This window comes from Myotis lucifugus, unplaced genomic scaffold, assembly GCF_000147115.1.
Source record: "Myotis lucifugus unplaced genomic scaffold, Myoluc2.0 scaffold_1861, whole genome shotgun sequence".
NCBI classification, from domain to species: Eukaryota; Metazoa; Chordata; class Mammalia; order Chiroptera; family Vespertilionidae; genus Myotis; species Myotis lucifugus.
Window position 1 is genome coordinate 10563 of NW_005872909.1, and position 25494 is coordinate 36056.

At 57.3% G+C, this 25494-nt stretch overlaps 1 protein-coding gene across 1 annotated transcript in view; it reads right to left on the minus strand.

The window, feature by feature from the left end:
* Positions 1-25150, minus strand: part of LOC102418236 (voltage-dependent N-type calcium channel subunit alpha-1B-like) — a gene marked incomplete at both ends in the record, with an annotated part of 35124 nt that extends 9974 nt beyond the window's left edge. Inside the window, 14 exons of the mRNA XM_006108182.3 lie at positions 634-717; positions 1039-1149; positions 1417-1581; positions 1756-1957; positions 2739-2876; positions 5344-5504; positions 6467-6563; positions 8470-8481; positions 8964-9070; positions 9322-9381; positions 9553-9682; positions 10069-10192; positions 24229-24446; positions 24965-25150. Of these exons, the coding sequence (XP_006108244.3) occupies positions 634-717; positions 1039-1149; positions 1417-1581; positions 1756-1957; positions 2739-2876; positions 5344-5504; positions 6467-6563; positions 8470-8481; positions 8964-9070; positions 9322-9381; positions 9553-9682; positions 10069-10192; positions 24229-24446; positions 24965-25150 (1795 nt within the window). The remainder of the gene's footprint in view (positions 1-633; positions 718-1038; positions 1150-1416; positions 1582-1755; positions 1958-2738; positions 2877-5343; positions 5505-6466; positions 6564-8469; positions 8482-8963; positions 9071-9321; positions 9382-9552; positions 9683-10068; positions 10193-24228; positions 24447-24964) is intronic.
* Between the last annotated feature and the right edge of the window lie 344 nt (positions 25151-25494).

Here is a 25494-nt window from a genome sequence, read left to right on the forward strand (position 1 = left end):
GAATCGATGAGGTGAACACGTGAGGTGGGCAGAGCGGCACGGCTCATGGTGAGACCCCCCACTGTCCCTCCAACAGGCCCTGAGGCTGAGAGCCGCCTCTCGTGGGGTCTGAGACGTGCCCTGTCCTGGGCTCTAGACGTGGCACTTCCACTCCCTCCCCTCGCCCCACCCCCAGCTCTCTCTGCGGCTGGGTCGGGAACGCCTCCCACGCAGGCACGCGTACAAGAGCCCACGTCATGTCAGCTCCCGGAGAACCTGCCGTTTCACTAACGCCGAGCGCTGTGCTCAGAAACGCGCTTCCTGGCTCAGCCCTCAGTGCAGGTCCGCCCAGCACGGCCAGCGCTGGGCACAGACCATGACGGAGAACCACCGTCCCGCTTTCCACAGAAAACACACCTGGGCTTTCAGGTCTGAGCTTGTCCTGGTTCTGAGTTTGGGGCCACGCGTCACACACACGTAAGGGCTCTCGTCCTCCTGCTGGTGTGACATGAGCCGCCGCCGGACGTTCTGGGGACGGAGTCTCACCCGAGCAAGCACTTGCTGGGGCGACCCCTGCGCCCAGCTCCGCCCGTGGAGCACGCCCTGCCGCCCCGAGGGAGCGCCTTGCAGGAGCCTCGGGACGGGAGCACTTACCGCGATCTCCGTGACGAGGATGTCGGTGATGCTGCCCAGCACCGTGACGAAGTCGAAGACGTTCCAGGCGTCTCGGAAGTAGTTCTAGAGAGAGAAGGGCGGTCAGTGCCGGGGCTGGGGCTCTGCCGGGGGCGCCAGGAGGGCCTAGTCAGGACGGGCCAGGAGCTGATGGGCCACCCCAGGGGGGACAGCGCAGGCCTGGCCCGCAGACACCAGGCTGGGCAGGGGCAGAGCTGAGAGCCACGTGCCCCGAGGGGAACCTGCCCCCGGAGCTGGCCGGGGCACAGACTTGGGTGATGGGATCCCCGCAGGGTCGTCTGCGCTCTGGGGCTCGGACAGTTCCAGCTCCAAACAAGGAGCCCCCAGGGCCCCTCTCGGACGACACGGCCCAGGAGTGGCGCCTACCAGCACCCCGAAGGCGACGATCTTGAGCACACACTCCATGGAGAACATGGACGTGAACACGATGTTCAGGCACTTGAGCATCAGCTCGTACTCGTAGGGCGCGTCGTAGAACTGCGGGGAGGAGGGTGTTGGCCACGGGCGCAGCTGCCCTGACGCCCACGCCGGACGGGGACGCTCGCTCCCGTCAGTGTGCGGGGTGGACAGCAGCTGCCCAGCCCGCAGCCACTCCTCCCCGTTGCCCGCGTCCTCCCAGACCTTCTCCCGTCTCAGCCTGCAGCCAGTGACAGGCCCGACGGGCGCCCGTGCTGACCAGGCGGTGCCTGCAGCTCCCACAGCTCCCGACCCCGCGCGGGGAGGAAGGCCGGCCCGCGGACGCACCTTCATCATCAGCACCACGGTGTTGAGGGCGATCATGGCCATGATGAAGTACTCGAAGGGCGGTGAGACCACGAACGTCCACGTCTTGTACTGGAAGGACTGCTTGTTCTGAGGCATGTACCGCGTCAGGGGCTTGGCGCTGATGGCGAAGTCAATGCAAGCTCTCTGCTCGGGACAAAGCCGTGCCCGCAGCTCAGCGGGGACCCACGCAGCACCTCCCCTCGCAGGCAGCCCGGGGCGAGAAGGCAGCCGAGCCGACCTCCCAGCCTCCCTGCCCTGAGCCGCAGGAGCCAGAGGGCCCGCCCACCACCCGCGCGGAGGTGCAGGAGGCCCGCCCACCTCGTTCTTCTCCAGGCTGCACGCGGACATCGCCCTGTCCCCCTGCTCCTGGAAGGTGATGATGATCAAGGCCACGAAGATGTTGACGAAGAAGAAGGGGAAGACCACGAAGTAGACCACGTAGAAGATGGACAGCTCCATGCGGTACCCGGGGCTCGGGCCCTGCTCCTCGTAGGTGGCGTCCACAGAGTGCTTCAGCACCCTGGCCAGCGACAGCAACAGGACATGAGGGCCGGCGGCCAGGCAGGCGCTTCCTCCCAGGCCAGGCTCCCTCAGGAAGCCCAGATGGCGCTGCCACCCTGTGGGCCAAGCCCCTGCCCACGGTGCCATCTCGCTGGAGGTGGGCGACCTTCCCAGCAGGGGTGTGTGCAGGGCTGTGGGAGGGCCTCCCAGGGCAGGCTCCATGTGCCTGAAGTCCCGTCCCAGGAAGGGGAGAGGCTCGGCAGTTCTGCCCGACGCTCTTCCACGCTCACCACTCATGCCTGCTCACACCCGCTCACACCAGCCCACCTGCCCTCGCCCAGCCCACACCTGCCCTCGCCCAGCCCACACCCCCTCATACCCAGCCCACACCTGCCCTAACCCAGCCCACACCCCCTCATACCCAGCCCACACCTGCTCACACCTGCTCACACCCAGCCCACCCACTGCCAGCTCCCCCTGGTTCAGGAGCCCAGGGTGTATGTTCTGAGGGTTCCTGCTGGTCCCAGAGGAAGCTCCTGCTACTCATGTGCTCGGGACACGAAGGCCCCTCCGGAGCCCGAGGGCAGCACAGGGAGACACGGAGAGCCCCCGCCTGTGGCACCAGCCACTGAGGGGCTCCAGGACATCACTCGCCCTATCAGCTCCTCTGGGAGAGCGGCCGCCCTCGCGGGCAGGAGCAGGAAGGAGCCTGTGGGCACCTGCTGAGCGGCTGAGACCCACACGGAGGAACCAGAGGCCCTGCCCTCGCTCTGCCTGCCTGGCTGCCACACGGCACTCACATGGGCCAGCCTTCCCCCGTGGACACGGTGAACAGCGTCAGCAGGGCCCAGAGCACGTTGTCGTAGTGGAAGTCGTACTTCTTCCACTGCCGCGGCTGGGCCTCCACCTCCTCCCGCTCGTAGTCCAGGTACTGGCCCCTGGGGACGACACAGAGGTGAGAGCGGCTCCTGAATGCTGTCTCTGCGTGGAGCAAGAGCCGGCTGTCTCTGCGTGGAGCAAGAGCCGGCTCGTGACGTGGGGCCCGGGCACACGGCGTGACGTGGGGCCCGGGCACACGCCACACTCAGAGGCATGACGCGGGCCGGGCACACGCCACACTCAGAGGCATGACGCGGGCCGGGCACACGCCACACTCAGAGGCATGACGCGGGCCGGGCACACGCCACACTCAGAGGCGTGACGCGGGGCCGGGCACACGCCACACTCAGAGGCATGACGCGGGCCGGGCACACGCACACACTCAGAGGCATGACGCGGGCCGGCACACGCCACACTCTGAGGCATGACGCGGGCCGGCACACGCCACACTCAGAGGCGTGATGCGGGCCGGACAAAGGCCTGACCGGGCCGCCGTCTGACACGCTCCCGGGACAAACACGTGGCCTCTTAGGCAAACGGACCCGGAGACATGACACCAACATCGCGAGCTGCAACAACGAAAACCCAGACACAGGAATTCACCAAAACTTCAAGCTTTTGTGCCTCAAAAGATGATCAGCTCACAGGATGGGACAAACCTTTGAAAACTGTCGCTCTGAGGAGGGAGCTGTGTCTAGAACATGTAAAGAACCACTATGATCGTTTCTGTACTTGGTTAACTTTACTTTCCCTGTGGATTTTAGAGGGGGGGGAGAGGAGCAAGGGAGCAGTCGCCTCCTGTGTGCGTCCCGACGGTGCACGGACAGCACTCCAGCTGCGCCGCAGAGTCACGGCCACCGTCACGGCCACCACAGCACCTCAGGTGCACATGGGCGCAGAGTCTGAGGAGACACCGCCCGCAGCCGCCGGCCGGCGAGGACTGAGCTGCTTCCTTTGGAAAACAGCGCGTCGCTGGGACCTGGAGACCCCAGGGCCCCCTCCCCGGCAGGGACGTGGGCTCTCGGCCGCGGTGGGAAACCGCCTGGCACTGCCCGGCCCTGTTCCGGAGCCGCCGCGTGGCCCGCTGCCACTCCCCTCACCGGTGCCCACTCAGGGGACGTGGGAACATCTGTCCACAATCCCCTCGCACAGGTCCCAGCAGATCACAGTGACCAGAGGTGGACAGCCCGGCGGCCACCCCAGGCGAGTAAAGAGGTCAACGTGCCCAGCCAGCAGGGACGGCCTCGGGAACACAGGAGGCCGCACACTGTGAGCCTTCGTGTCCACACAGTGTCCAGAGCAGACACCTACAGACACAGAACACAGGTCAGGGCGGCTGGGGCTGTGGGGGAGGCAGGTGGCACCCACGCGGCCAGGGCCCTGCGGGTTTGAGCTGAGGAAACGCTCTCAAGCGGCCGAGTGAGGGTGGCCCCGTCGCGCACACTGACCCGAGGACTCGTGCACGGCCAGGGTGAGCGCTCGGCATGAGTGCACCCCGATAGCCGTCTGTGGCACAGACTCCCTCGCGGCAGGGAGCGCTGCCTTCTCGAGTGAACGGTGCTGCTCCGACGGGAAAACCCCTCCCTCGCTCCTCCCCCAGCAACAGCGTCAGCCCAGACAGACCGCGGCCACGGGAGAGGCAGACACAGCTTCCAGAGGGGAGCCCAGGCCGCCCTGACCCAGCCACTGAGCACTGAACGCCAGGAACGCACGCTAGACGGCACGGCCAGTGTGGCTCACACCACCCGCACGCTCCTTGACAGGCCAGGAGCCAGAGTGGGCCGGGGAGTCCCGCCCAGGGGTTAAAGAACTCCTACAAATCAACCAGAAAAAGACGGACAACCCCACAGGGAAACGGGCACAGGCCGGCTCAGGCGCGTCCCCAGGAGGTTCATGCCCATTAACCCAGAGAAGCACCCGCGCCCGCGCCAGGAAGGCCCCAGCGAGCAGGCCGCCCGCATGGTGGGTGGGCTCCGGCCGCGTCACTGGGGGGAGTGCGAGTTTATACAGCACTTGTGCGAGCGAGCACACCCACAGCCCACAGGTGGGGTGCACGCTCCCTGCGTCCGTGGCCGAGGTGCCCAGAGCCGTGGCTGGGCCGCACGCTGGAGCCCACCACATGGCCCTCGCCACAGCGGGTGAGGAAGGGGGGAGTCACACAGACAAGCGGACGTGCTGTGGTGAGGAGGGAGCTGGCGCGGCCCTGCTCGGTGCCCACACAGCAGCGACCCCCCCCCTCCCCCCACTTCTGCGGCGCCTCCCCGCGGGCCCGGCTGTGGGCCCGCCCAGGACGGTGGCAGTGGCTGCAGCCTCGGGCAGCCCCGCTGACCTGGGGCCGGGCCTGGTCTCGGGGGTTTGCAGAACCTCCAGCCATCCCCGTGCCGGGAGCTCCCTGCAGGTCTGGGGAGGAAGAGCCTGGCACCCCAGGTGCTGGTCCCAACCCTGGAGCCCGTGTGGCCCCGGGACAGGTGCACGCCCCTCCCGAGCCCTCGCAGCTGCCCCTGCGCCGGCCCTGCCCCCGGTCACCTGCAGTCCCGCTCCAGCTCCTTGGACTCGTCGGTGCAGTAGAAGAACTTGCCCTTGAACAGCTGCACGGCGATGACGGCGAAGATGAACATGAAGAGCATGTAGACGATGAGGATGTTCAGCACGTTCTTCAGCGAGTTCACCACGCAGTCGAACACGGCCTGTGGGGGGGGCGGTGCAGGCTCAGCACCGGCCCGGCAGGCGGGTCCCCCCTCGGGAGGGAGGGGTCATCTCGGACGTGTCAAGTGGGCGGGTGGGGCCAGGAGAGGTGTCACGAGGCAGGTGCCTCAGAGCAGGGCCGCCCAGAGCCCGGAGCCCGCATCAGGGCTGGGTCAGGGGGAAGGGAGAGACCCGGGCCTCCTGGTGTCGGCAGGACACGCAGGCAGAGAAGCAGCCTCGCGGTGGCGGCCTGGCCCGGGCACGTGGGCATGCTCTGTGGCCCAGAGACTGTCCTGTTCCCACACCCGGAAGCTCCGTGCTCCCTGCCCACTGGCCTGGCCTCAGCCCTGCCTCTCAGAGCCGGGCTGACGTCCTGCCCTGCCCTAGTGTGCAGTGGCCGGTGCACAGCGTCTCCCGAGACACCGCCTGGTGCGGGGCTCGGACCCAGCAGCCGCGCCCACCTGCAGTGTCCCCGGGCACCTCCCGACACAGCCCCTCCGGCTGCCTCCATCACCTCCCAGCCCGCCCTGCCCCCAGAACCCCTGCTGCCTGTGTCCCCAAGGCTCGCACCCCGAGGCTGCTCACACCACCTTACGCACAGCATACCCTCCTTCACCCAGCACCTCAGCCACACCACCTCAGGGCCCTGCCCATCCCAACACCCTCCGCCTCCTGCCTCCCCTGCCTGCTCCGCAGGAAGGACGGGAGCCCACGGCACGGCTGGGAATGGCTCTCAGGGCGTCAGAGTGGAGAGGGCCCTCCCCCGACAGGGCGTGGGCTGAGCAAACCTCACATGGGGCTCCCTCAGCTCTGCTCACCCCCACCTCACACAGAAACTGCCGCAGGACGTGGCCAGTGTGCACACACGTGCATGCACCTTGTGCACACATGTATATACACACAGCCCACATGCGTGCTCACGCATGTGCAGGCCCGCACGCTCCTCACGCCACCCGGCTCTCACCTTGAGCTTCGGCAGCCGCTTGATGGTCTTGAGGGGCCGCAGGACACGCAGGACCCGCAGGGACTTGATGGTGTTGATGTCCTTCCCTTTGGAGCCTCTGGAAGGAGAACCGCACATGCAGACGCAGGCGGCACCCGGCGCCGTCCCCACGCAGCCCCCTGGGCCCGGGCCTCCCCCTGCGTCTGCCTTGGGCCCCAGGGCAGAGGCGTGGGAGCTCGGAGGCCGCGCCTGGTGGGCACCACGGAGGCCTCCCCTCGAGTGGACAAGGGCTGGGTTAGCAGCACCTGGGGGCCAGGGAGCACCTGCTCTCCCAGCACGTCCATGACCCGCCCGCCCGGCCCACACCAGCTGCCCTTGCCCCCTGTGAGGCGGCCCTGGCAGCGAGGGGAGAGGGCAGCCAGGGGCCAGCGGGCACAGTGCCACCCCAGCTCCCGAGGCTGCTTCCTCTCCGAGAGGAGGTCCCAGCACAGCCTGGATCTCCCTGCCTGTCCTCTGTCCCCGTCGAACACGCCTCCACGTGGCAAGTGGCGGACGACTGACAGAAAGGGAGAGGAGGAGCCTGGAGGGAGTGAGGGAAGGAGACAGAAAAAGAGGGAAACCAAGGAGGAGAGGAAGAAAGAGGGAGGCCTGGCCAGCATCGACCGGTTCGATTCCCGGTCAGGGCACAGGCCTGGGTTGCGGGCTCCATCCCCCGTGTAGGGCGTGTAGGAGGCAGCTGATCCATGATTCTCTCTCATCATTGATGTTTCTCTCCCTCTCCCTTCCTCTCTGAAGTCAATACAAACACATTTTTAAAAAAAGAAGGGGGGAAGGGAAGGAGGGAAAGGCGGGGAGAGGGGAGGCGGAAGAGCCACAGGAGACAGAGTGAAGACAGCGACACAGATGATGGAGAAAGTAGCCAGGAGGTGGGAGGAGGCAGGTGAAGAGCAGGCCCAGAGCCCAGGGCCTGTGAGACCAGGCCAGGCCCCTCGGAGGGAACCTGGGGCTCCCTCGGGCCGGCAGGGGCCCAGGAGCTGTCACTCTTGGGGCCGCCCTCCTGCCACCCTGAAGCCAGGCAGGGGCCTCGGGAGGCCATGCTCAGGGCCAAGGCCACACCCACTGGGGCCGCGTCGGGCAGTGGCTGAGGCTCAGGGCCTGAGCCCCTAACCATCCTGCTCAGGGGCCACTTCTCCCCACGTTCAGGGGACCTGCCTGTCAGGGGAGCGGGGCCCCCAGTCTCCTTAGGCGCCAGTCAAGCTAGAGCCTCCCGGTCCCTCCCCTGGGACCCTGCTGGGGCCTGCGTTCCAGAAGCAGATCAACACCCCTGAAGCCAGGCTGTCCCGGCTCCGCATGCCGCCAGCTACTCCCTGACCCTCCCCAAACCAGCCTCGCAGCTCCCGCTGAGCCAGCCTGGGAGGGGCCTGCGGGCACCTGAGGGGGCAGGCGAGAGCCCTGCCCTTGTTTCCTAGGAAACAGACGCTCTCTCGGTCCGGGCTCTGAGGCAGAGGCTGCCTTCTCTCTGCCAGCCCTGTCCTGCTCTCCCTCTGGGGCGCCTGGCTGGGTCTCCCTGCCCCTCCCTCTCACTCCAAGTTCCCCGTCGAACACGCCTCCACACGGCAAGTGGTGGCCGAGCTGTGCCCTCCTCCATAGAGGTAAGGCCCCAGGAGGGAGGGAGTGCCAGGCGTCGGGGGGCGGGCAAAGAGGAGGCCGAGCCTCTGAGCACAGACGGGGCATGGAGCCCCCACCCATCGGGGCCCCCACCTGGTCACAGCAGCCCCTGCGGAGCGGCCTCGGGCTCTCGCTCCCGGCCTCCTACACTCACGTGGGACACCTGCTCCTGAACCCACGGAGGCCCGTCCCCACCCAGCCCCCAGGCTCCGCCAGGCCAGGTGGGCACCGCCTGGGGAGGTGGCTCCGGCAGCATGCAGCCCGGAGGGAGGTGGAGCTGATGAGAGGTGAGCGTATGACGCGGCCCGAGGGCAGCTGAGATGTGGGCGGTGTGAGGGGACAGGGGGAGGCATTACCCCATGAAGCTCCTACAACAGGGAGTCCAGCAACAAGGAGACAAAGAGAAGAGAGTCAGTGAGGAGGCCTGGCTGGGCGAGAGGAGGACCCGCCCTCCGCGCCTGCGGTCGTCCTGTCTGCGCATCTCCTGCCACCACTCGCCGGGGACCCGGCTCCGCCCAGCCCCACACCTGCCCAGCCCCAGGCCCAGCCACGCAGGCTGAGCATCACTCGCTGGGGAACCAGAGAAAAGGGCCTGGACCCCAGGACGGCGCCCGCCAGCACCCAGCTCCGCCCATGGGAGCCGCCGAGGGCAGGGGGGCTGCCCAGAGGCCGAGCAGACCAGCCCGAGGCTGCCCCCAACTTTAGAACCAGGCTGGTCGGGGACGCACCGGCTAGAGGTCCCCCCACCCAGCCCAGGCCAAGCAGAAGGACGGAGCTACAGGCAGCCTGGAGGCCAGCGGCCCCCCGACACCCCACCGCGCATCTGGGGGCCGCAGACGTGGGTACTTACGAGAAGGCAAACGCCACCAGGGCCCCACTGACCACAATGAAGTCCAGGATGTTCCACAGGTCCCGGAAGTAGGCCCCCGGGTGCAGCAGCAGCCCCAGGTCAATCATCTTCAGGGAGAAGTGCAGTTCGGGGCGGTTACTTCAGGGAAAGGGCGGGCGGACCCAGAGCCGCGGGTGGGGGGAGGGGCCCAGGTCACGTCCTCCTGCCCGACATCCGGAAAGCGGGGACCCTGGTCAGGCGTGCGGGGCGCTCTCCCCGCTGACTGACGCTGCGGTGAGTCTGTAGTGAGCGACCCCCCCGGGTCCCCGTGTGTGGGGGGGGCACGTGAGAGCCCCGGGGGAGGCTGGGTCACGCTCACCTTTATCACCATCTCGAAGGTGAAGACGCCCGTGAAGATGTAGTCCATGTACTTCAGGACCTGCAACCGGGGAATGCTCTCAGGAGGCCAGCCCGCCGCAGGGCCCGGGCTCCAGGTCCCCCCGACCTCGGGGCGGACAACCCGTCAGCCAGGGCCCATCTGCCCTCTTCCTGCTGCTCCTGGCAGGCGCGGAGCTGGGCCCTGGCCACCCCCGCACCCCGCAGTGCTCACGTTGTTCCGGGGCGAGTCTGCGCGCACGGGGTCCTCGGCGGCCAGGGCGATGCTGCTCAGCGCGATGACCACAAGGATGACCATCTCGAAGTACCGCATGGTCACGATGGAGTGGCAGAGGCGGCGGAGCCTGGGGGCAAAGTGGGGCTCAGCCGGGTCCCGCCCGCCGCCTACTTGGTCTCTCCCGCAGGAAGCTGGGCTCTGAGCGGTGGGTGCTGAGGCCCAGAGGCACCCTGGGAGGGGCGGCTGCAGGTATGCAGCGGGCTGAGCGCTGCTGTTCCGAGGGGGAGGTCACTGAACACAGGGCATAGGCCAAGCAGGACGACGGGAGACTCTCGGAAGCTGATGACGCCGGAGAGTCCCCTCTGCGGGAACAGTGAGGCTGACCCAGTGACCAGAAGGAGGACCCGGGCCGTCACGTCACCTGCCGGCACACCTAGCACCTAGCGGTCATGTGCGTGTGGGTCACCGGGCCGTGGGCGAGCGGCACGGCACAGGTGGGCGGGGGGGACTCACAGGTTGGTGGGGCTGAGACAGAACATGGAGCTGTAGGGGACGATGGGCCGGGGGCCGCTCCGCATCACGCCGTCGGCCTCCACCTCCTTCCCCTCCGCCTGGCTCTCCAGGTCCACGTTGCCACCTGCAAGGAAGGGGCCACCAGGTGAGGGGGTGGCGCACAGGTCTCACCGGCGACAGGTGCTGTCCGGGCTCCATCGCGGGAAAGGCGTGTGGCTGGGAGCCCCGCTCCCGCAGCCCCGGTGCCTCTGCGGACCTCGGGGTCCTGGACCACAGACCCCTCCGGAGCCCGCTGGGCGCACCGCCTGGGGTTCTCCCAGGCCCCTCCCAGACCATCCTGACTCGGCACCGCCCCCTCGGTCGGTTCCCACACATCAGGCTGCTCAGAGTCCAGGGCCACGCAGCTCCCGCCGCCCAGCACAGTGCTGTCCCCACAGCGGTGAGTGCCGACCCTGACGTACAGCCCAGGGTCCTCAAACTACGGCCCGCGGGCCACATGCAAATAAAAATACTGTATTTGTTCCCGTTTTGTTTTTTTACTTCAAAATAAGATATGTGCAGTGTGCACAGGAATTTGTTCATAGTTGCTTTTTTTAAACTATAGTCTGGCCTCCAACGGTCTGAGGGACAGTGAACTGGCCCCTGTTTAAAAAGTTTGAGGACCCCTGGTCTAGCCCGTTCCCGGGGGTCACACCTCCCCAGCTCGGCGATGCCCACGGCTGGACGCAGGTTACCAACAAGGAAAAGGGAGCTGACAGGACTAACAGGTTAGGGAGCAGGAAGCTGAAAGCGAGCAGGCGGGGGGTCCGCACTGGGGAGCCCAGACCCGATGCCTCACCCCACCCTCCCCCCTCACCGCCGACCCGGGCGAGGCCCCGTGCACCCCGTGCAGAAGGGCCAGGGCCGCCCGCAGGCCCGTGGGAGCCGTGGGCCCGTGTTCAGGGCTCCGTCAGCCCAGCCCCTGAGTGAGGCGCTCAGTCAATCGTATGGGAACGGAGTGAACCCTCCCCCCCACAGAGCAGCACGGGCCCCCGGAGCGGCGTCAGAACCAGATTCACACCCAGCGGGTTCTGAGATCTGAGGTGAGGAACATAAAATAACTGAATATAAACATGGGAAGAAATTGTAAAAATCCATCTTAAAAAAACAAGCAACAAAATGCCATACACCTGACCCGGCGTGCCAATGGCCGGGGCCCCGACACTGAGAACAGCCCGGCCTCCCCTGTAAACCGCTACCAAGCGGAGAACACACAGCAAGGCTCCCAGGCGCTGGACCCGTCAACACGCCAACACGACAGAACTGCAAGCGCCACCCCTGGGGGGGGAGGTGTGGGGGTGGGGGTGGGGGGCAAGGGGCCCAGTCCCGCCCAGAGCAGAGGAGGAGGAGGAGACAGTGTGGGGACAGGGGCAAGACCAGAGGGACGTGCAGAGGGAGCGAGGCTCTGCTCACTGTGGGGAGGGGGGAGGGGGGTTGGGGGAGAGAGGGGAGGGGGGGGAGGGGGAGGAGAGGTCTCCGGGGCGCTGCTGTTTGGTGAGGCCTGTTCTTGGCGTTGTTGTCTGTTAGGTTCTGGCTACGAAGCGGCAGAGATCTTGAATCCCCGGCTCTTAGCCCGCTCCTCCCACAGGCGGCTCCTCCTCGGCGACGCAGGGAGCAGTCCTGGCGGGAGGGCGGCTTGGGGAAGAGACAGCAGCCCTGGAGGAAGGCCTGAGCGCACGAGAAGGTCTAGAAAGTGAAGAGAGACTGGGAGCGGGGCGCAGGCGGGGCAGCAGCGGGGAGTGGGGAGCCACACACAGCCGCCACCCAGGGCGCAATGGGAGGGCGGCCACTAACAACCGGACAGAATTCATCGTCTCTAAGCGGCAGGAGAGGAACCATGTGGTGACCAAGCAAATGCACAAGCCGCCATCCAACCTCAGAACCGAGGGAGAGGAGGAGAAGGGGACACTGTCAAGTCCACGCCGGATGGAGCAAATCCTAGAAGGTAACCCTCACCGGGCGCGTGAGCGGGCGGGCGTGGCCGTGACCTGCCCGTGACGGGTCTAACGGCCGTTCCTAGGACTTCACCAGACACAAGCCCGGCACACAGGCCACGGAAGGGCTGCACGTCCAGCGGCGGCCACGTGCCCCCCGGCCACGCTCACTAGAGACGCTAGGGGATGTCCCGGAGGAAGCCCCAGCACGGAGGCTCGAGCGGCTGCACACGGGACAGCAGCCCGGTTCCGGAGACACACAACTCTACACACAAGTAAAGAAGCTCACAATGCAGGAGGCCAACGCGTGCATTTTAATAAGTTTTTAAAGAGGAAGTAAAAGAAAAAGCCCCACAAAAGAGATCAGAAATGCCGCGACTGTGGCAGAAAATACAGCACTTTGTCGTCTGTTCCAGGCTTTCTGTTCTGATCTGCGTTTCAAAGTGTTCACAGCTGCGATCGATCAGGACATGTGCGGACAAAGGCAGAGCTGACGGCCCACGAGGGGGGTTTCAAATCACCTCGCTCACTTATCCAGTCAGTCAGGCAAAACCCTGGTGAGTGTAGGAATGTTTAGCAGTGCAACTAGGAAATGGTTCAGAAGACAAATAGAAAACGCCATGTCCCCGAGATGGAAGAAAACATTCCCTTAAAGCGCGGGGACGTTCACCAACGCCGCCCATGTGCTGAGCCGTGAGCAACGAGACGTGTGTCTCAGAGCAGCCACGGCGGAGGCGGGAGATCACGCTCCGTCCGCTCCTCTGAGCTCCTCTGGCTGGGCCCTAGTCAAGGCAACAGGAGACAGAGGAACAGGAGAAAACGAGCAGGGGACTGCACATGCGCCGCCGAAGAACGTGGAGTCAGCACAGCCAGGCTAACAAAGCCACCGAGACCGCGTGGGCGAGTCCGAGGGACAGAGCGCTTCGCGCTAACCAGCCCGAGGACTAGAACCTAAACTTCTGAACTTCGGTGCCTGGTGCCTACGGGAACCCACGCGCGCCCTCTGCAGAACGGGCAAAGCAGGTCCGCGTGCCTGGCGGCCTGAGATCACCACTCAGACCAACCCAGAGGCCAAGGATGCGGGGCGGCCCTGCTCCCTAAGACGCTCAGCTCTTCTGCTTCTTCAGAACACTCCGGTGTGACCTGCAGTGGACCCCGATTTGCAATCTTAAGGCCCTGGAGTAAATCTGTCATTTAATTCTGGAGAGCACCCTCGTTCATGGCACTCAGCGGGCAGTACGTACGGGGTCCCTGGGACCACGGGTTCCAGGGGACACTCTGACAGCTGAGGCTTCCTCGCCGTCCTGGACTAGGAGGCAGGGGGCTGGGACTTCCGGGCAGACAGAGGCATGGACAGGTAAGCAAAACGTGCTGGGACCCGAGTCAACTGGGCACAGAGAAGAGCTAGTCACTTTGCAGGAGGCGAACGTGCCCTCACCACCTCACAGGCCATGTCCTCTCGTCAGTGCAATTAGTTAGAGACCAGGCAGTTATCAGAGACAAAGATTAATCGAGGTTCAAATTTTACAACTGGAAATTGAAAAACAAACTTTAAAGTTCATGAGTCAAAAATTATATCCAGAGCGGTGTAACTGTATCTACACAGAAAACAAAATAGTCTACAGGAAAATTATTTAGAGTAACAAGAGAGATTGTCAACTCTGTGGCTGGATAAAAAAACTTGCTTGTATTTCTATACAATAGGAGCAAATAATTAGAAATATAATTTTCTTAAAAAGAATATTATTTTAAAAACAGAATTCACCAAGTAGAAAGACAAAGGAAGGGATTTTAGGGCAGTGAACCTACTCTGTCCAGTTATAATGGTACATAACGTTGTGTCTACCACATTGGCCCAAACCCACAGCACCGACAGCCCGGGAGTGGCCTCACGCGAGCCGTGGGCTCCGGTGGCGGTGGCATGGCGGTGTGGGCGCACTGGCTCTAACCAGTGCACCACCTGTGGGATGCTGATGGTGAAGGAGGCTGCCCACATGTGGAGCCTGGCAGGGGGCCTACAGCAAAGCTCTTGTACTTCCTGCTCACTACAACTGAAAACCTAGAACTTTTCTAAAAAAGTAAAAAGACAAAAATTTTCAGGAAAAGACCAAAGAGATACAAATACAAAATCAAATAGTTAAATTAAAATCTTATAATCTGGTTAATTTCCAAAACAGAAAGAATTCATACAACTCAACAAAAGGAAGACAAACAATTCAATTAAAAAATGGGCAAAAGACCCGAATAGACACTTCTCCGAGGAGGACGTACAGAGGCCAACAGAAATATGACCAGGAGGGTCCAACATCACTCATCATCAGAGAGGCACATGAAAGCCACAATGAGATACCACCTCACACCTGCCAGAATGGCTGCCATCAATCAACCGACAGACCACAGTGCTGGTGAGGGTGTGGAGCAGGGGGGACCCTGCAGCTCGGGCACATCAGGACGACGTTCTCACCAACCGAGCTACCTGGCCAGGACGGAATGAGTTTCCAAAGGATCAGAAAGTCAAATAAAAAACAGGCAAAGTAATCCAAGATTTACATAACTGGAATGCCTGAAAAATAAAAATAAAACTATGTACTAGAACTAACATTTAAGTGCATAAGCCCAGAAATTTTTCCTGAAGTGAAATAACACCCAACAATTGATTTTTAGCAAAAGTGCCCAAGTAACTCCATAGGAAAAGGAGAGCCTTTCCACAAATGGTAATGGAACCAATGGACATCCGTGGGGGGTCTCAGCCCTGGCCTCGTGCCCTGTAAAAGCCTGGAGTAAAAGCTAACTCCAGATGTCAGTTTCCAGGGAGCTGACATACAAGCACTTCCCTGCTTCACCCCACTAAGCAGTGTCACAGTAGACCAGCTAAGACAAAGACTTAACTAGGACTCACAGGCTAATAACATAGTATCAACATGTCTAGGTCTCAATAAAAAAACCAGTTGTCACACCAAGAATCAGGAAAATATCTATTTCAATGAGAAAAGACATTCAACAGACACCAAATAATACAGAAGTTAGAATTATCTGACAATAATGCAAAGTTCATAAATCTGCTTCAACAGACTATTAAGAACACACTTGAAAAAAATATCAGAAAGAAACAGAAAACTTTAGCAAAGAATTAGAAGATATAAATAACCAAATATAAATTTTATAACTGAAAAAATATAATAACTGAAATTAAAATTCAATAGGTGGGCTTAACAGCAGAATGGAGCATACAGAGGAGAGAATCAGTGAACTGAGAGACAGAACAAAAGAAATTACCCAATCTGAACAACAGAGAAAAATAGACTGAAAAAAGTTAACAGAGTCTCAGAGACCTTCGAGACTATAACAAAAGATCTACCATTCACGTCAACAGAGTCCTGAAAAGAAAAGAGAAAGAGGGCAGAGCTGAAGACGTATTCAAAGACATAATGGATGAAATACTCCAAATTTGGCAAAAAGACATAAACCTACAAATTCAAGAATCTGAGCAAACCCCAAACAGGATAAGCCTAAAGCAACTCATGCCAACATACATCATAATCAAACTTCTGAAATATAAAGACAAAGAAACAAATCTTGAAAGCAGCGAGAGAGAAACATCTTACCTATAGGAAGAAAACAATTCGAATGACAGTAGATTTCTCATCAGAAACCATGGAGGTCACAAGGAAGAGGCACACGTTTTTTCAAGTGCTGAAAAAAAAAGAACTGTCAACCCAGAATTCTATACCCAGTAAAAATATCCTTCAGGAATGAAGGGAAAATCAAGACATTATCAGATGAAGGAAAACTAAGAGAATCTGTCACCCGCAGGCCTACACTAAAAGAATGACCAAGGAAGGTCCTCTAAACAGAATATAAATTATGAAAGAAGAAATACTGGAGTATCAGGAAGAAAGCAAGAACAATAGAAGGAATAAAAATATGAGCAAATACAATATACTTTCTTCTCTTAAATTTCCTAAATTTCTAGGGCGAAGCAAAAGTTATAACACATATTGGTGTGGCTCTAAATATATGCAGGAAATATTTATGACAATCTATATAATAAAACCCTAAGCGAACATTACGGTGGAATGACCAGAATGACCGGTCGCTATGACGTGCATTGACCTCCAGGAGGCAGACGCTCAACGCAGGAGCTTCCCCCGGTGGTCAGTGTGCTCCCACAGGGGGAGCGCCACTCAGCCAGAAGCCAGGCTCACTGCGGGCGAGCACAGCCGAGGTGGCGGGAGCCTCTCCCGCCTCTGCAGCAGCGCTAAGGAGCAGCGAGCCGAGCAGTAAGGAGCTGAACGGTAAGGGGCAAGGGATCCCAGATTGAGAAAGGGATGTCTGATTGCTGGCTTAGGCCTGATCCCCACGACTGCCAGCTTAGGCTTGATTCCTGGGGGATCGGGTCTAACCCGGCAGGCAGACATCCCCCGAGGGGGCCCGGATTGTGAGAGGGCACAGGCCGGGCTGAGGGACCCCTCTGCCCCCAGTGCACGAATTTCGTGCACCGGGCCTCTAGTTAAACTATATATGGGGAGGAAAAAAGGGGTGAAGTTCTCATGCTTCACTCAGACTGGTACAGTGATAACTTTAGTATACTGGAGTAAGTTACTGTATAATGTAATACCCAGAGCAAACATTAAAAAAAAATACAGCGATACAGTAAAAAATGCTAAAGTTAAAGCAAAATGAATTCTTAAATATATACAAGTAACCCAAGGAAGGCAGGGAAAAGAAGCCAGAGAAACAAAAAACAGAAAAAACAAAAAGAAACCACAGCAGCAGTCTGAAGCCATAACATATATAATTACATTAAATGTAAATAGTCTAACTATGCCAAAACGACAGAGCTGACAGAATGAATTAAAAACACGAACCAACTATATGCTGTCTGAGCAAACTCGCCTAAAAATGTAACGATGCAGTTAGTTTGAAAGTGAAAATATGAAAAAGACACAGCAGAAAACTAAAGCAAGAGTGGGGCATGTTCATGTCGGATAAGGGAGACATCAGAGCAAAGAAAACGGCCGGTACAGGGAGACACGCAGCACAGGACGGAGGGTCGGTCCTTCAGGAAGACACAGCCTCGCTGTCTGTCCTCACACACAAAGCTGCCACGTATGTGAGACAAAACCAATAGGACGGGAAGGAGAACCAGCTAAACCCACACTCACTGTGGAGACAGCACGTCCTCGGCAGCTGAGACGGGAAGTCCCTCTCACCAGAGCTCTGCAGCCTCGCGCACAGACCGAGGGCACTCCCAGAGCCGGCTGCCCAGCAGCAGCGCATCCTCCCAAGCACCCGCAGAGCGTGGACTCAGATATGCCACCTCCTGGCTGCCCACCAACCTCACCAGGTTTCCAAGACTTGAAACCAGAGTGTGCACACTGACCAAAGGCAGGAGTCAGTGACAAAAAGGTAACAAATCTCCAAACCCTTGGAGACTAAGCAACATACTTCTCAGTAACCAGAGTCGGAAAGAAAGCCTGCGTGGAACATTTCAAAACGCGACTGAATGAACATGAAAATACGCAGAAACCGTAGGACACAGACACCATGGCACTGAAGAGAGAACGCGTGTCCCTCAACGTTCACGTTAGGAAGGAGGACGTGACTCCAGCTCCGGACACCAGCCAACAGCACAACAAACCCAAAGCAAACAGAAAGAGGAAGATAAAGAGCAGAGAGCAGATGCGATTGGAAACAGAAAAACAAGAGAAAACCAGCGAAAAGATCAATGAGATTAACAAACTTCTAGCAAGACTGACAAATGGCCGAAATCAGGAATGAGACAGGGCTGGCCCCACGGTCCCGAGGAAGCAGACGATGAGGGCACTGTCACCACACACCCCAACCTGACCCCCCACCCGGACGGCCCAGCCCCTTCCGCCAGCTACTGCACCGCCTGCGGTGACAGACAACAGCCTCTGACGAGCGACAAGCAGCTTACATCCCAAGGAGAGACGTTCCACTGGCAAATTCCTCCAAACATTTAAGCAAGAATTAGCACCAGTTACACAATCTCCTCCAAAAACAGAAGAGACACTTTCCCGTTCATTCTATGAGTTCAGTCTTCTGACACCGAAACGAGATGCAGCACAAAAAAGAAAACTACAGCCCAGCACCCTCACCAACACAGAGCAAACGCCTAACAAAATAGCAGCAAGTGGAACTCAGGAAAATGTAACAGGAATTACATACAGCGACTGGTAGAATTTATCCCAGGGATCAAGGGCTGCTGAGTATTTGAAAATCAATATAAACTAGCATACAGGGTGGGGCAAAAGTAGGTTTGCAGTGTTGGTATGCAAAACAATACAATAACTAATCAATAATAATACAAGAATAAACTGTGTTCCGCAGACACAGCTGTAAACCTCCTTTTGCCCCAGGAGAAAACTCATGATCCTATCAATTGTTACAGAAAGTTACCTGACAACATTCAGCACTTATTCGATATAAAAACTCTCCCAAAAGGGGACACAGCGGAACCTGACGAAGCGCATGACAGAAGAATCTAAAAACGGAAACAGAACTACTGCTGCCAGCCTCCCACGTGAGGGTGACAGACGGACGGACGGACGGGCTCCCTCCACAGAGGGCAGAGAAGGGGCGGTCCGCCCGCAGCTGCCACCTGACCTTGCCCTGAAGGCGCCGCGGGGCCAGGAGGGAGGGAGGAAAGGAAAGGCCGCAGGTCAGAGTGGCTGCGGGTGCAGGTGCCCCACGTCGGAGGCCCGGGGAGCCCAGGCACCGGGGGAAACACAACCAAGTTACACGACTTCTTTAAAACGTAATGAAACACAGACACCAGGTGTCACAGTCTACAGGACACAATGAAATTAGTGACTGGAGGGAAATTCATAGCCTTCAGTAATCAAAGAATAAAATAAACCAAGTTTCCAGAAACCAGAAAAGGAACAACCAAGTAAAACCAAGAAGGCACAGAAGACACAATCCTGCCAAGAGCTGGGTCTCAGCCCTCTAGCCTCCAGAATTGTGAGTAAATAAATTTCGGGTTTTTAAGCCAATAAATAAATAAATAAATAAATGCAGCAGGAAAATAGTAAAATTGGAAAGAATTACTTAAAAAAACACATAGAACTAATAAATAAATTAACATACTGTCTTTTTAAGTAAAAATCTACAAAAAAGTATAACCACTAACTAATCAAGAAAAAGGGGAGGACACAAACATTCAGGACAGAAATGACAAGCGAGAGAAAAGACTGAACGAGGGGACATTTTTGTTTGTTAATCCTCACGGGAGGGTATTTTTTCCGTTGATTTTTAGGGAGCGTGGGGCGGAGGGGGGGGGAGGAAGGGAGGGAAGGAGGGAGGCGGGGGAGAGAGAGAGAGAGAGAAAGAGAGAGATCGATCAATTGGTTGCCTCACCACACACCCCAATCAGGACCGGTCCGGAGATTGAACCTGCAGCCCAGGTATGTGCCCTTGTTTGATCCCCAGCCTTGGTCGGGGCATGTGCCAAGGCAACCAATCGATGTGTCTCTCTCACATCAATGTTTCTCTCTCCCTCTCTCTTTCTCACTCTCACTCCCTTCCTTCCACTCTCTCTAAAAATCAATGGAAAAAATACCCTCGGATGAGAATTAACTAAAATAATAATAGTAATAATAGATGACAGAGCCCTAACTGGTTTGGCTCAGTGGATAGAGCATCGGCCTGCAGACTGAAAGGTCCCAGGTTCGATTCCAGTCAAGGGCATGTACCTTGGTTGCGGGCACATCCCCAGTAGGAGGTGTGCAGGAGGCAACTGATTGGTGTTTCTCTCTCATTAATGTTTCTAACTATCCCTCTCCCTTCCTCTCTGTAAAAAAATCAATAAAATATATTTTAAAAAAATAATAGATGACAGAACTTGCATTACAATATTTGATTTTCAGAAACGGATTTGTGGTGACACGCAGATAACTACTGAGCATTAATATCTAAACATATAACACTCAAACGTAAGACAAGGAAGCTACAGAACTCATCTCACTTTAAAGTATCAACCCTCAAATCCTACATAACACATTAACAAACAGAACCCAGCACCACATGAAAAAATAGATATGATAACCATGTGGGGCTTAAGATCGCAAAGACAGTTCAATATCAGAAAATCCATACTATGACCCCAGGTTGTGGGTGGTCTCTAGGGACGATGAAAGGCCTTCAGGAAATTTAACATCTGCAGACAATATACTTAATGGAAAAGGAACTGATGGATCCTGTGACATGATTTTACACACACGCACGCGCACACACATCTCTCAAACCTAGAACCCATGTTACCTGGTGTAGGCAAACACCAGGCAGGTGCCCATGAGCGCCGCTGCTCTCTGACCCTGTGCTGGCCACGGCAATCAGGCAAAGGAAGTGACAACAAGAGGCAGAACTCGGGAGAGGATGGTTAGAAAGGGCTACATCTGCAGGAGTTTTGATACTATCCTTAGAGAACCAATGCTAAAACTGATCAACAATTTGAGAATCCAGAAAAGTAATAGGATACGAAATGAACATATAAAAGCCATTAGCCTAGATTTCAGCTTCTGGCAGAAGTAATAGCAGAGAGCAGAATCCCTCCCATCAGTGAAAATAAAAACACCAGAAATTAAGAGAATGAAAAGACCAGCCACAAACTGGAAGATAACATTTGCAAACCACATACCTAATAAAGGACTTGTATCCAAAATATACAAATAAATCTTAAAACTCAAACAACTTAAAAACAAGCCAATTAAAAAAGTGGGCAAACGTGCTGACTCCTAAAACTAGAAATCAGTAATAGAAGATAACTGGAAAAGTCCCACAATATGCATTTCTAAATAACACATGGGCCAGATAAGAAATCTCGAGAGAAATTTTCAAGTATTTTTAACTAAATAAAACTGAAAACACAACTTATCCAACTTCGTCAGGCAATGCTACAAGGGAAATGCGTAGCTTTGAGTGCACACATTAGAGAGAAGAAAGATCTAAAATCAATACTCTAAGCTCCCACCTTAGGAAATCAGAAAAAGAAAAGAAAAGCAAATCCAAAGTGAGCAACAGAAAGAAATAAGAATTAGAGCAGAAATTAATAAAATTTAAGAGAGGGAATCAATAGAGATCATTGACAAAACCAAAAGTTGGTTCTTTAAGAAGATCAGTAAAATCTAGTAAGCCTCTAGTTAGGCCAGCTAAGAAAAAAGAGGGAAAACACAGATTCTATCAAAAAAGAACCAGCACTCTGGTGTGGCTCAGTGGTTAGAGCAGGGGGTCCTCAAACTACGGCCCGCGGGCCACATGCAAATACAAATATTGTATTTGTTCCCATTTTGTCTGTTTTTTTAAAATACATTTTATTGATTTTTTTTACAGAGAGGAAGGGAGAGAGATAGAGATTAGAAACATCGATGAGAGAGAAACATCAATCAGCTGCCTCCTGCACACCTCCCACTGGGGATGTGCCCACAACCCAGGCACATGCCCTTGACCGGAATCGAACCCGGGACCCTTCAGTCCGCAGGCCGACGCTCTATCCACTGAGCCAAACTGGTTTCGGCCCGTTTTGTTTTTTTTTTACTTCAAAATAAGATATGTGCAGTGTGCATAGGAATTTGTTCATAGTTTTTTTTTAAACTACAGTCCGGCCCTCCAATGGTCTGAGGGACAGTGAACTGGCCCCCTGTTTAAAAAGTTTGAGGACCCCTGGTTAGAGTGTTGGACACAATACCATTTGTATTAGCACCCCCCAAATGAAATATTTAGATATAAATCTAAGAAAATATGTAAGAGATCTCTATGAGGAAAAATACAAAATTCTGATGGATAGAAATCAAAGACTAAATGAATGCAGAGACATTCCGAGACAGGGAGACTCACTATTGTCAGGATGACAGTTCTTCCCAACTTGGTCTGTAGATTTAATGCAGCCACAATCAAAATCCCAGGAAATAATTCCATGGATATTGACAAACTGATTCTAAAGTTTATACGGAGGCGCAAGACTCAGAGGAGGCAACAATTCAATACTGAAGAAAACAGTTAAGAGGACCGATGCTGCCCAACTTGGAGACTCACAAAACTATAGCGATCCCGACGGTATGGCACTGGCGAGAGGACACGCACACAGCGACGCACAGGAGCCGGAGACAGACCCACGGCTGCTCGCCTGGTCTCTGACGAAGGAGCCACGGCCACACGACGGAACGAAGAGTCTCTTCAACAAATGGCGCTGCAGCAAGTGGACATCACGTGCAAAAGTATGAACCTAGACGCAGACTTCACACTCCCCACAAGCATTGAGTGAAGGTGGCTCATAGGCCTGCCTGTGAGATGCCAAGCCCTACAGCTCCTAGGAGAAAACCTAGCTGACCTTGGGCCTGGGGGTCCTTTAGACAGAGCACTGAACACGTGGCCCACGAAAGAAATGATGAGCAAGCTGGGCTTCTTTTAAATTAACAACTTCTGTCTGCAAGAGGCAATGCCAAGAGAATGAGAAGACGAGCCACAGACGGAGGAAATGTTTCCAAAGGCTCATCTGATAAAAGATTGTTATCCAAAATGTACAAAGAATCTTAAAACTCAACAATATGAAAGCAAACCACCTGATTAAAATATGGGTCAGAAACCTTAACAGACACCCACCGAAGAAGACGCACTGACGGCAAACGGGCAAAGCGGAAGCTGCCCGCAGCGGACGGCACCGGAGACGCACGTTCACACCACCCGACTCCGCCACACCCACCAGAGGCCGGAGGGACGCTGACCACACCCCACGCTGGCGCCTCGCTCCTGCTGGTGGGGATGCTAAGTGTGTAGCTAGTTTGGCCTTTTCTTACAAAATTAAACATGTTCTCGCCATATGACCCAGCCACCGCTCTCCTTGGTATTTACCCAAAGGAGTTCAAAACCTATGTTCACACACAAATCTGTACACGTATGACAGCAGCTTTATTCATAATTGTCAAAATTTGGAAGCAACTGAGATGCTCTCCAGGAGGTAGGTAAATGGATAAAAACCGTGGTCCATCCAGACAGCGGACTATTACTCGGGGCTGAGAGAAATGAACTATCGAGACACATAGGAACCTTACACGCATGGGACTGAGTGAGAGAAGCCAGACTGACAAGGCTACACACGTGTGACTACAACTATGTCACATCCTGGAAAAGGTCACACTGTGGGACAGTGAAATGACCAGGGCTGCCAGGGCTGGGGAGGTGGGGCCACACCTGGACACCCGTGAACAAAAGCCAGGTGGGCCGTGGCTCGTCCTCAGCTGATGCAGGGAGCAGAGCAGGGCTGGCTGCTGGGGGTCTGGGAAGACGAGACACTAGCCCCCCGCCTCCAGGTGAAACAGGAAGAGAAAGAGGGGGCCAGGCAGCCAGAGCCAGGCACCCTCCCTGTTCTCCCCAAGAGGGCACCCTGGCCCACAGGCCCAGGTGAGGGCCCCTGAGCGGGGTGGGTGCAGGCATGTGTCTGCGTGTGGACACGTGCAAACACAGGCAGGCGTGTGGCAGCACCCGGTCCGCTTCATTGGCATCCACATCCGCTCTGCTCCTGTGGCCTCCCCTGTGCTGGGAGCGTGTTCTCTCCCCTCGGTGCTCACAACAGCATGCACCTTGCACAGTGGGACGGCCTGTCCTCGTCAGCTCGGTCCCTCCCTGCCCCAAGCAGCGACGTGCGCCCCCGGAGCCCCAGCGCCTGCACGCAGCGGGTGAGGCTGCTCAGTGTGGGTCTCGCGGACATGAGCGAGGGGGGGAAAGGGGATGGCAGCTCAGCAGGGACAGCAGGGCGTGGGGGACCGCCCCCCGCACCTCCCCTCCGCACCCGCAAGTTCTCGGCCGGGTGTCTGTGGCCTGGTCCTTAGCTGCTCCTGTGTGGTCTGTCCTCCTGGGACGGCAGCCCCACAGGGCAGCCCTGGCGCCCCCTGCGATGTCCCCAGCACCCTAGTGATTTGGCTGGGAACTTGCAGACGTTTTTGGAGGCAGGAGGACAGAGCCTAAGTGACAGACAGACGACAGGAGCAGTGCTCGCCTGCGGCACTAGGAGCAACGGGCGTCCAGGCACTGGTGCGGCCAGCAACGGCCCTCTCTCCGGGGGGCCACAGAGGCAGCTCTGTCCCCGGGCCGCTGCACGTGCAGAGAGCGAGGGACGCAGTGGGGCCTGCGAAGGTGGGCCTGCCCTGCTGGTTCGGGAGATACTCACTGGGCACAGCCGTGGTCTCCCCAGACGGGCCGGGCGGCGCCACTGGGACGTGCACAGCGGCACTGGGCTCTGAGGGCTGCGTGCCCATCCGAGTGACGTTCCGCTGGTTATCCGCATCCTCCGGCTGCTCCTCCGCCTTCTGCACGCAGGTGCTGGGCAGGGCGCGCACCAGGCCCACACCCATCGCGGCGCCGGCCTCCAGGTCACAGTGTGGCTCCCTGCAACCCAAGGCCCAGCACAGGTTGGAAAGGAGGAAGGCAGGCGGGAGTCAAAGGGCCCGGGCAGGAGGGTCTACACTACACAGCGCTCCCCAGTCCCTGGAACTGGGGAGTCAACGTGTCCCAAACCAGCCCCAGCCACTTCCCCCCAGGCCAGTGACGGCGAACCTGTGACACGCGTGTCAGAGGTGACACGCGAACTCATTTTTTTGGTTGATTTTTCTTTGTTAAATGGCATTTAAATATGTAAAATAAATATCAAAAATATAAGTCTTTGTTTTACTATGGTTGCAAATATCAAAAAATTTCTATATGTGACACGGCACCAGAGTTAAGTTAGGGTTTTTCAAAATGCTGACACGCCGAGCTCAGAAGGTTCGCCATCACCTAAGCCTCTCTTCCTCCCGGAGCCTTAAAACGACGCCTGCCATTCCCAGAGGTGCCCTCCCGTCACCCCGCAGGCAGGGTCGGCACCGCCAGAGGGGGCGTGGCCGAGTGGCCCCCCTGCGCTCACTCACTGGGGCTGGAGGTCCCGCGGCTCCTTGTCCTTGTCCTTGTCCTCCGCCTCGCCCTCCTTCTCCACAGCCTCCTCGGGTACGGGCGGCGCCTTGTGCCGCGCCCGGTGCCTCCGCGCTGGCTCCTCGCTGCTCTCCGCCTCCCGGGGACCGACCCGGGAACCACGGAGCCGGGATAGCCGCTCGCCCCTGGCTCCAAGATCAGCGTCGTCCTTACCCTAGCCCCCGAGTCGCTACGTAACGTGACGCCAGGGTATCGATAAGTGGACTCCTCTGAGGAACTATGACCTGGGTCTCGGCTGTAATTACTGAAAAAATCATGAGAGAAAGAAGAAGAGTATAAGTCAATCTGTATACAAGTAAAGAGAAGAAGTAGGAAGGAAGAAAAGATGAATCGCAATGTAATTACAGTAAATAAAAAGATATTATTTGATACAGATAAGAATAGAGGGAGTTGGCGCGACATACGTGGACGAAATATGAGGCAAGAGAAAGCGATGTAGGTATGTGACACGACCCCATAATTTGCATTA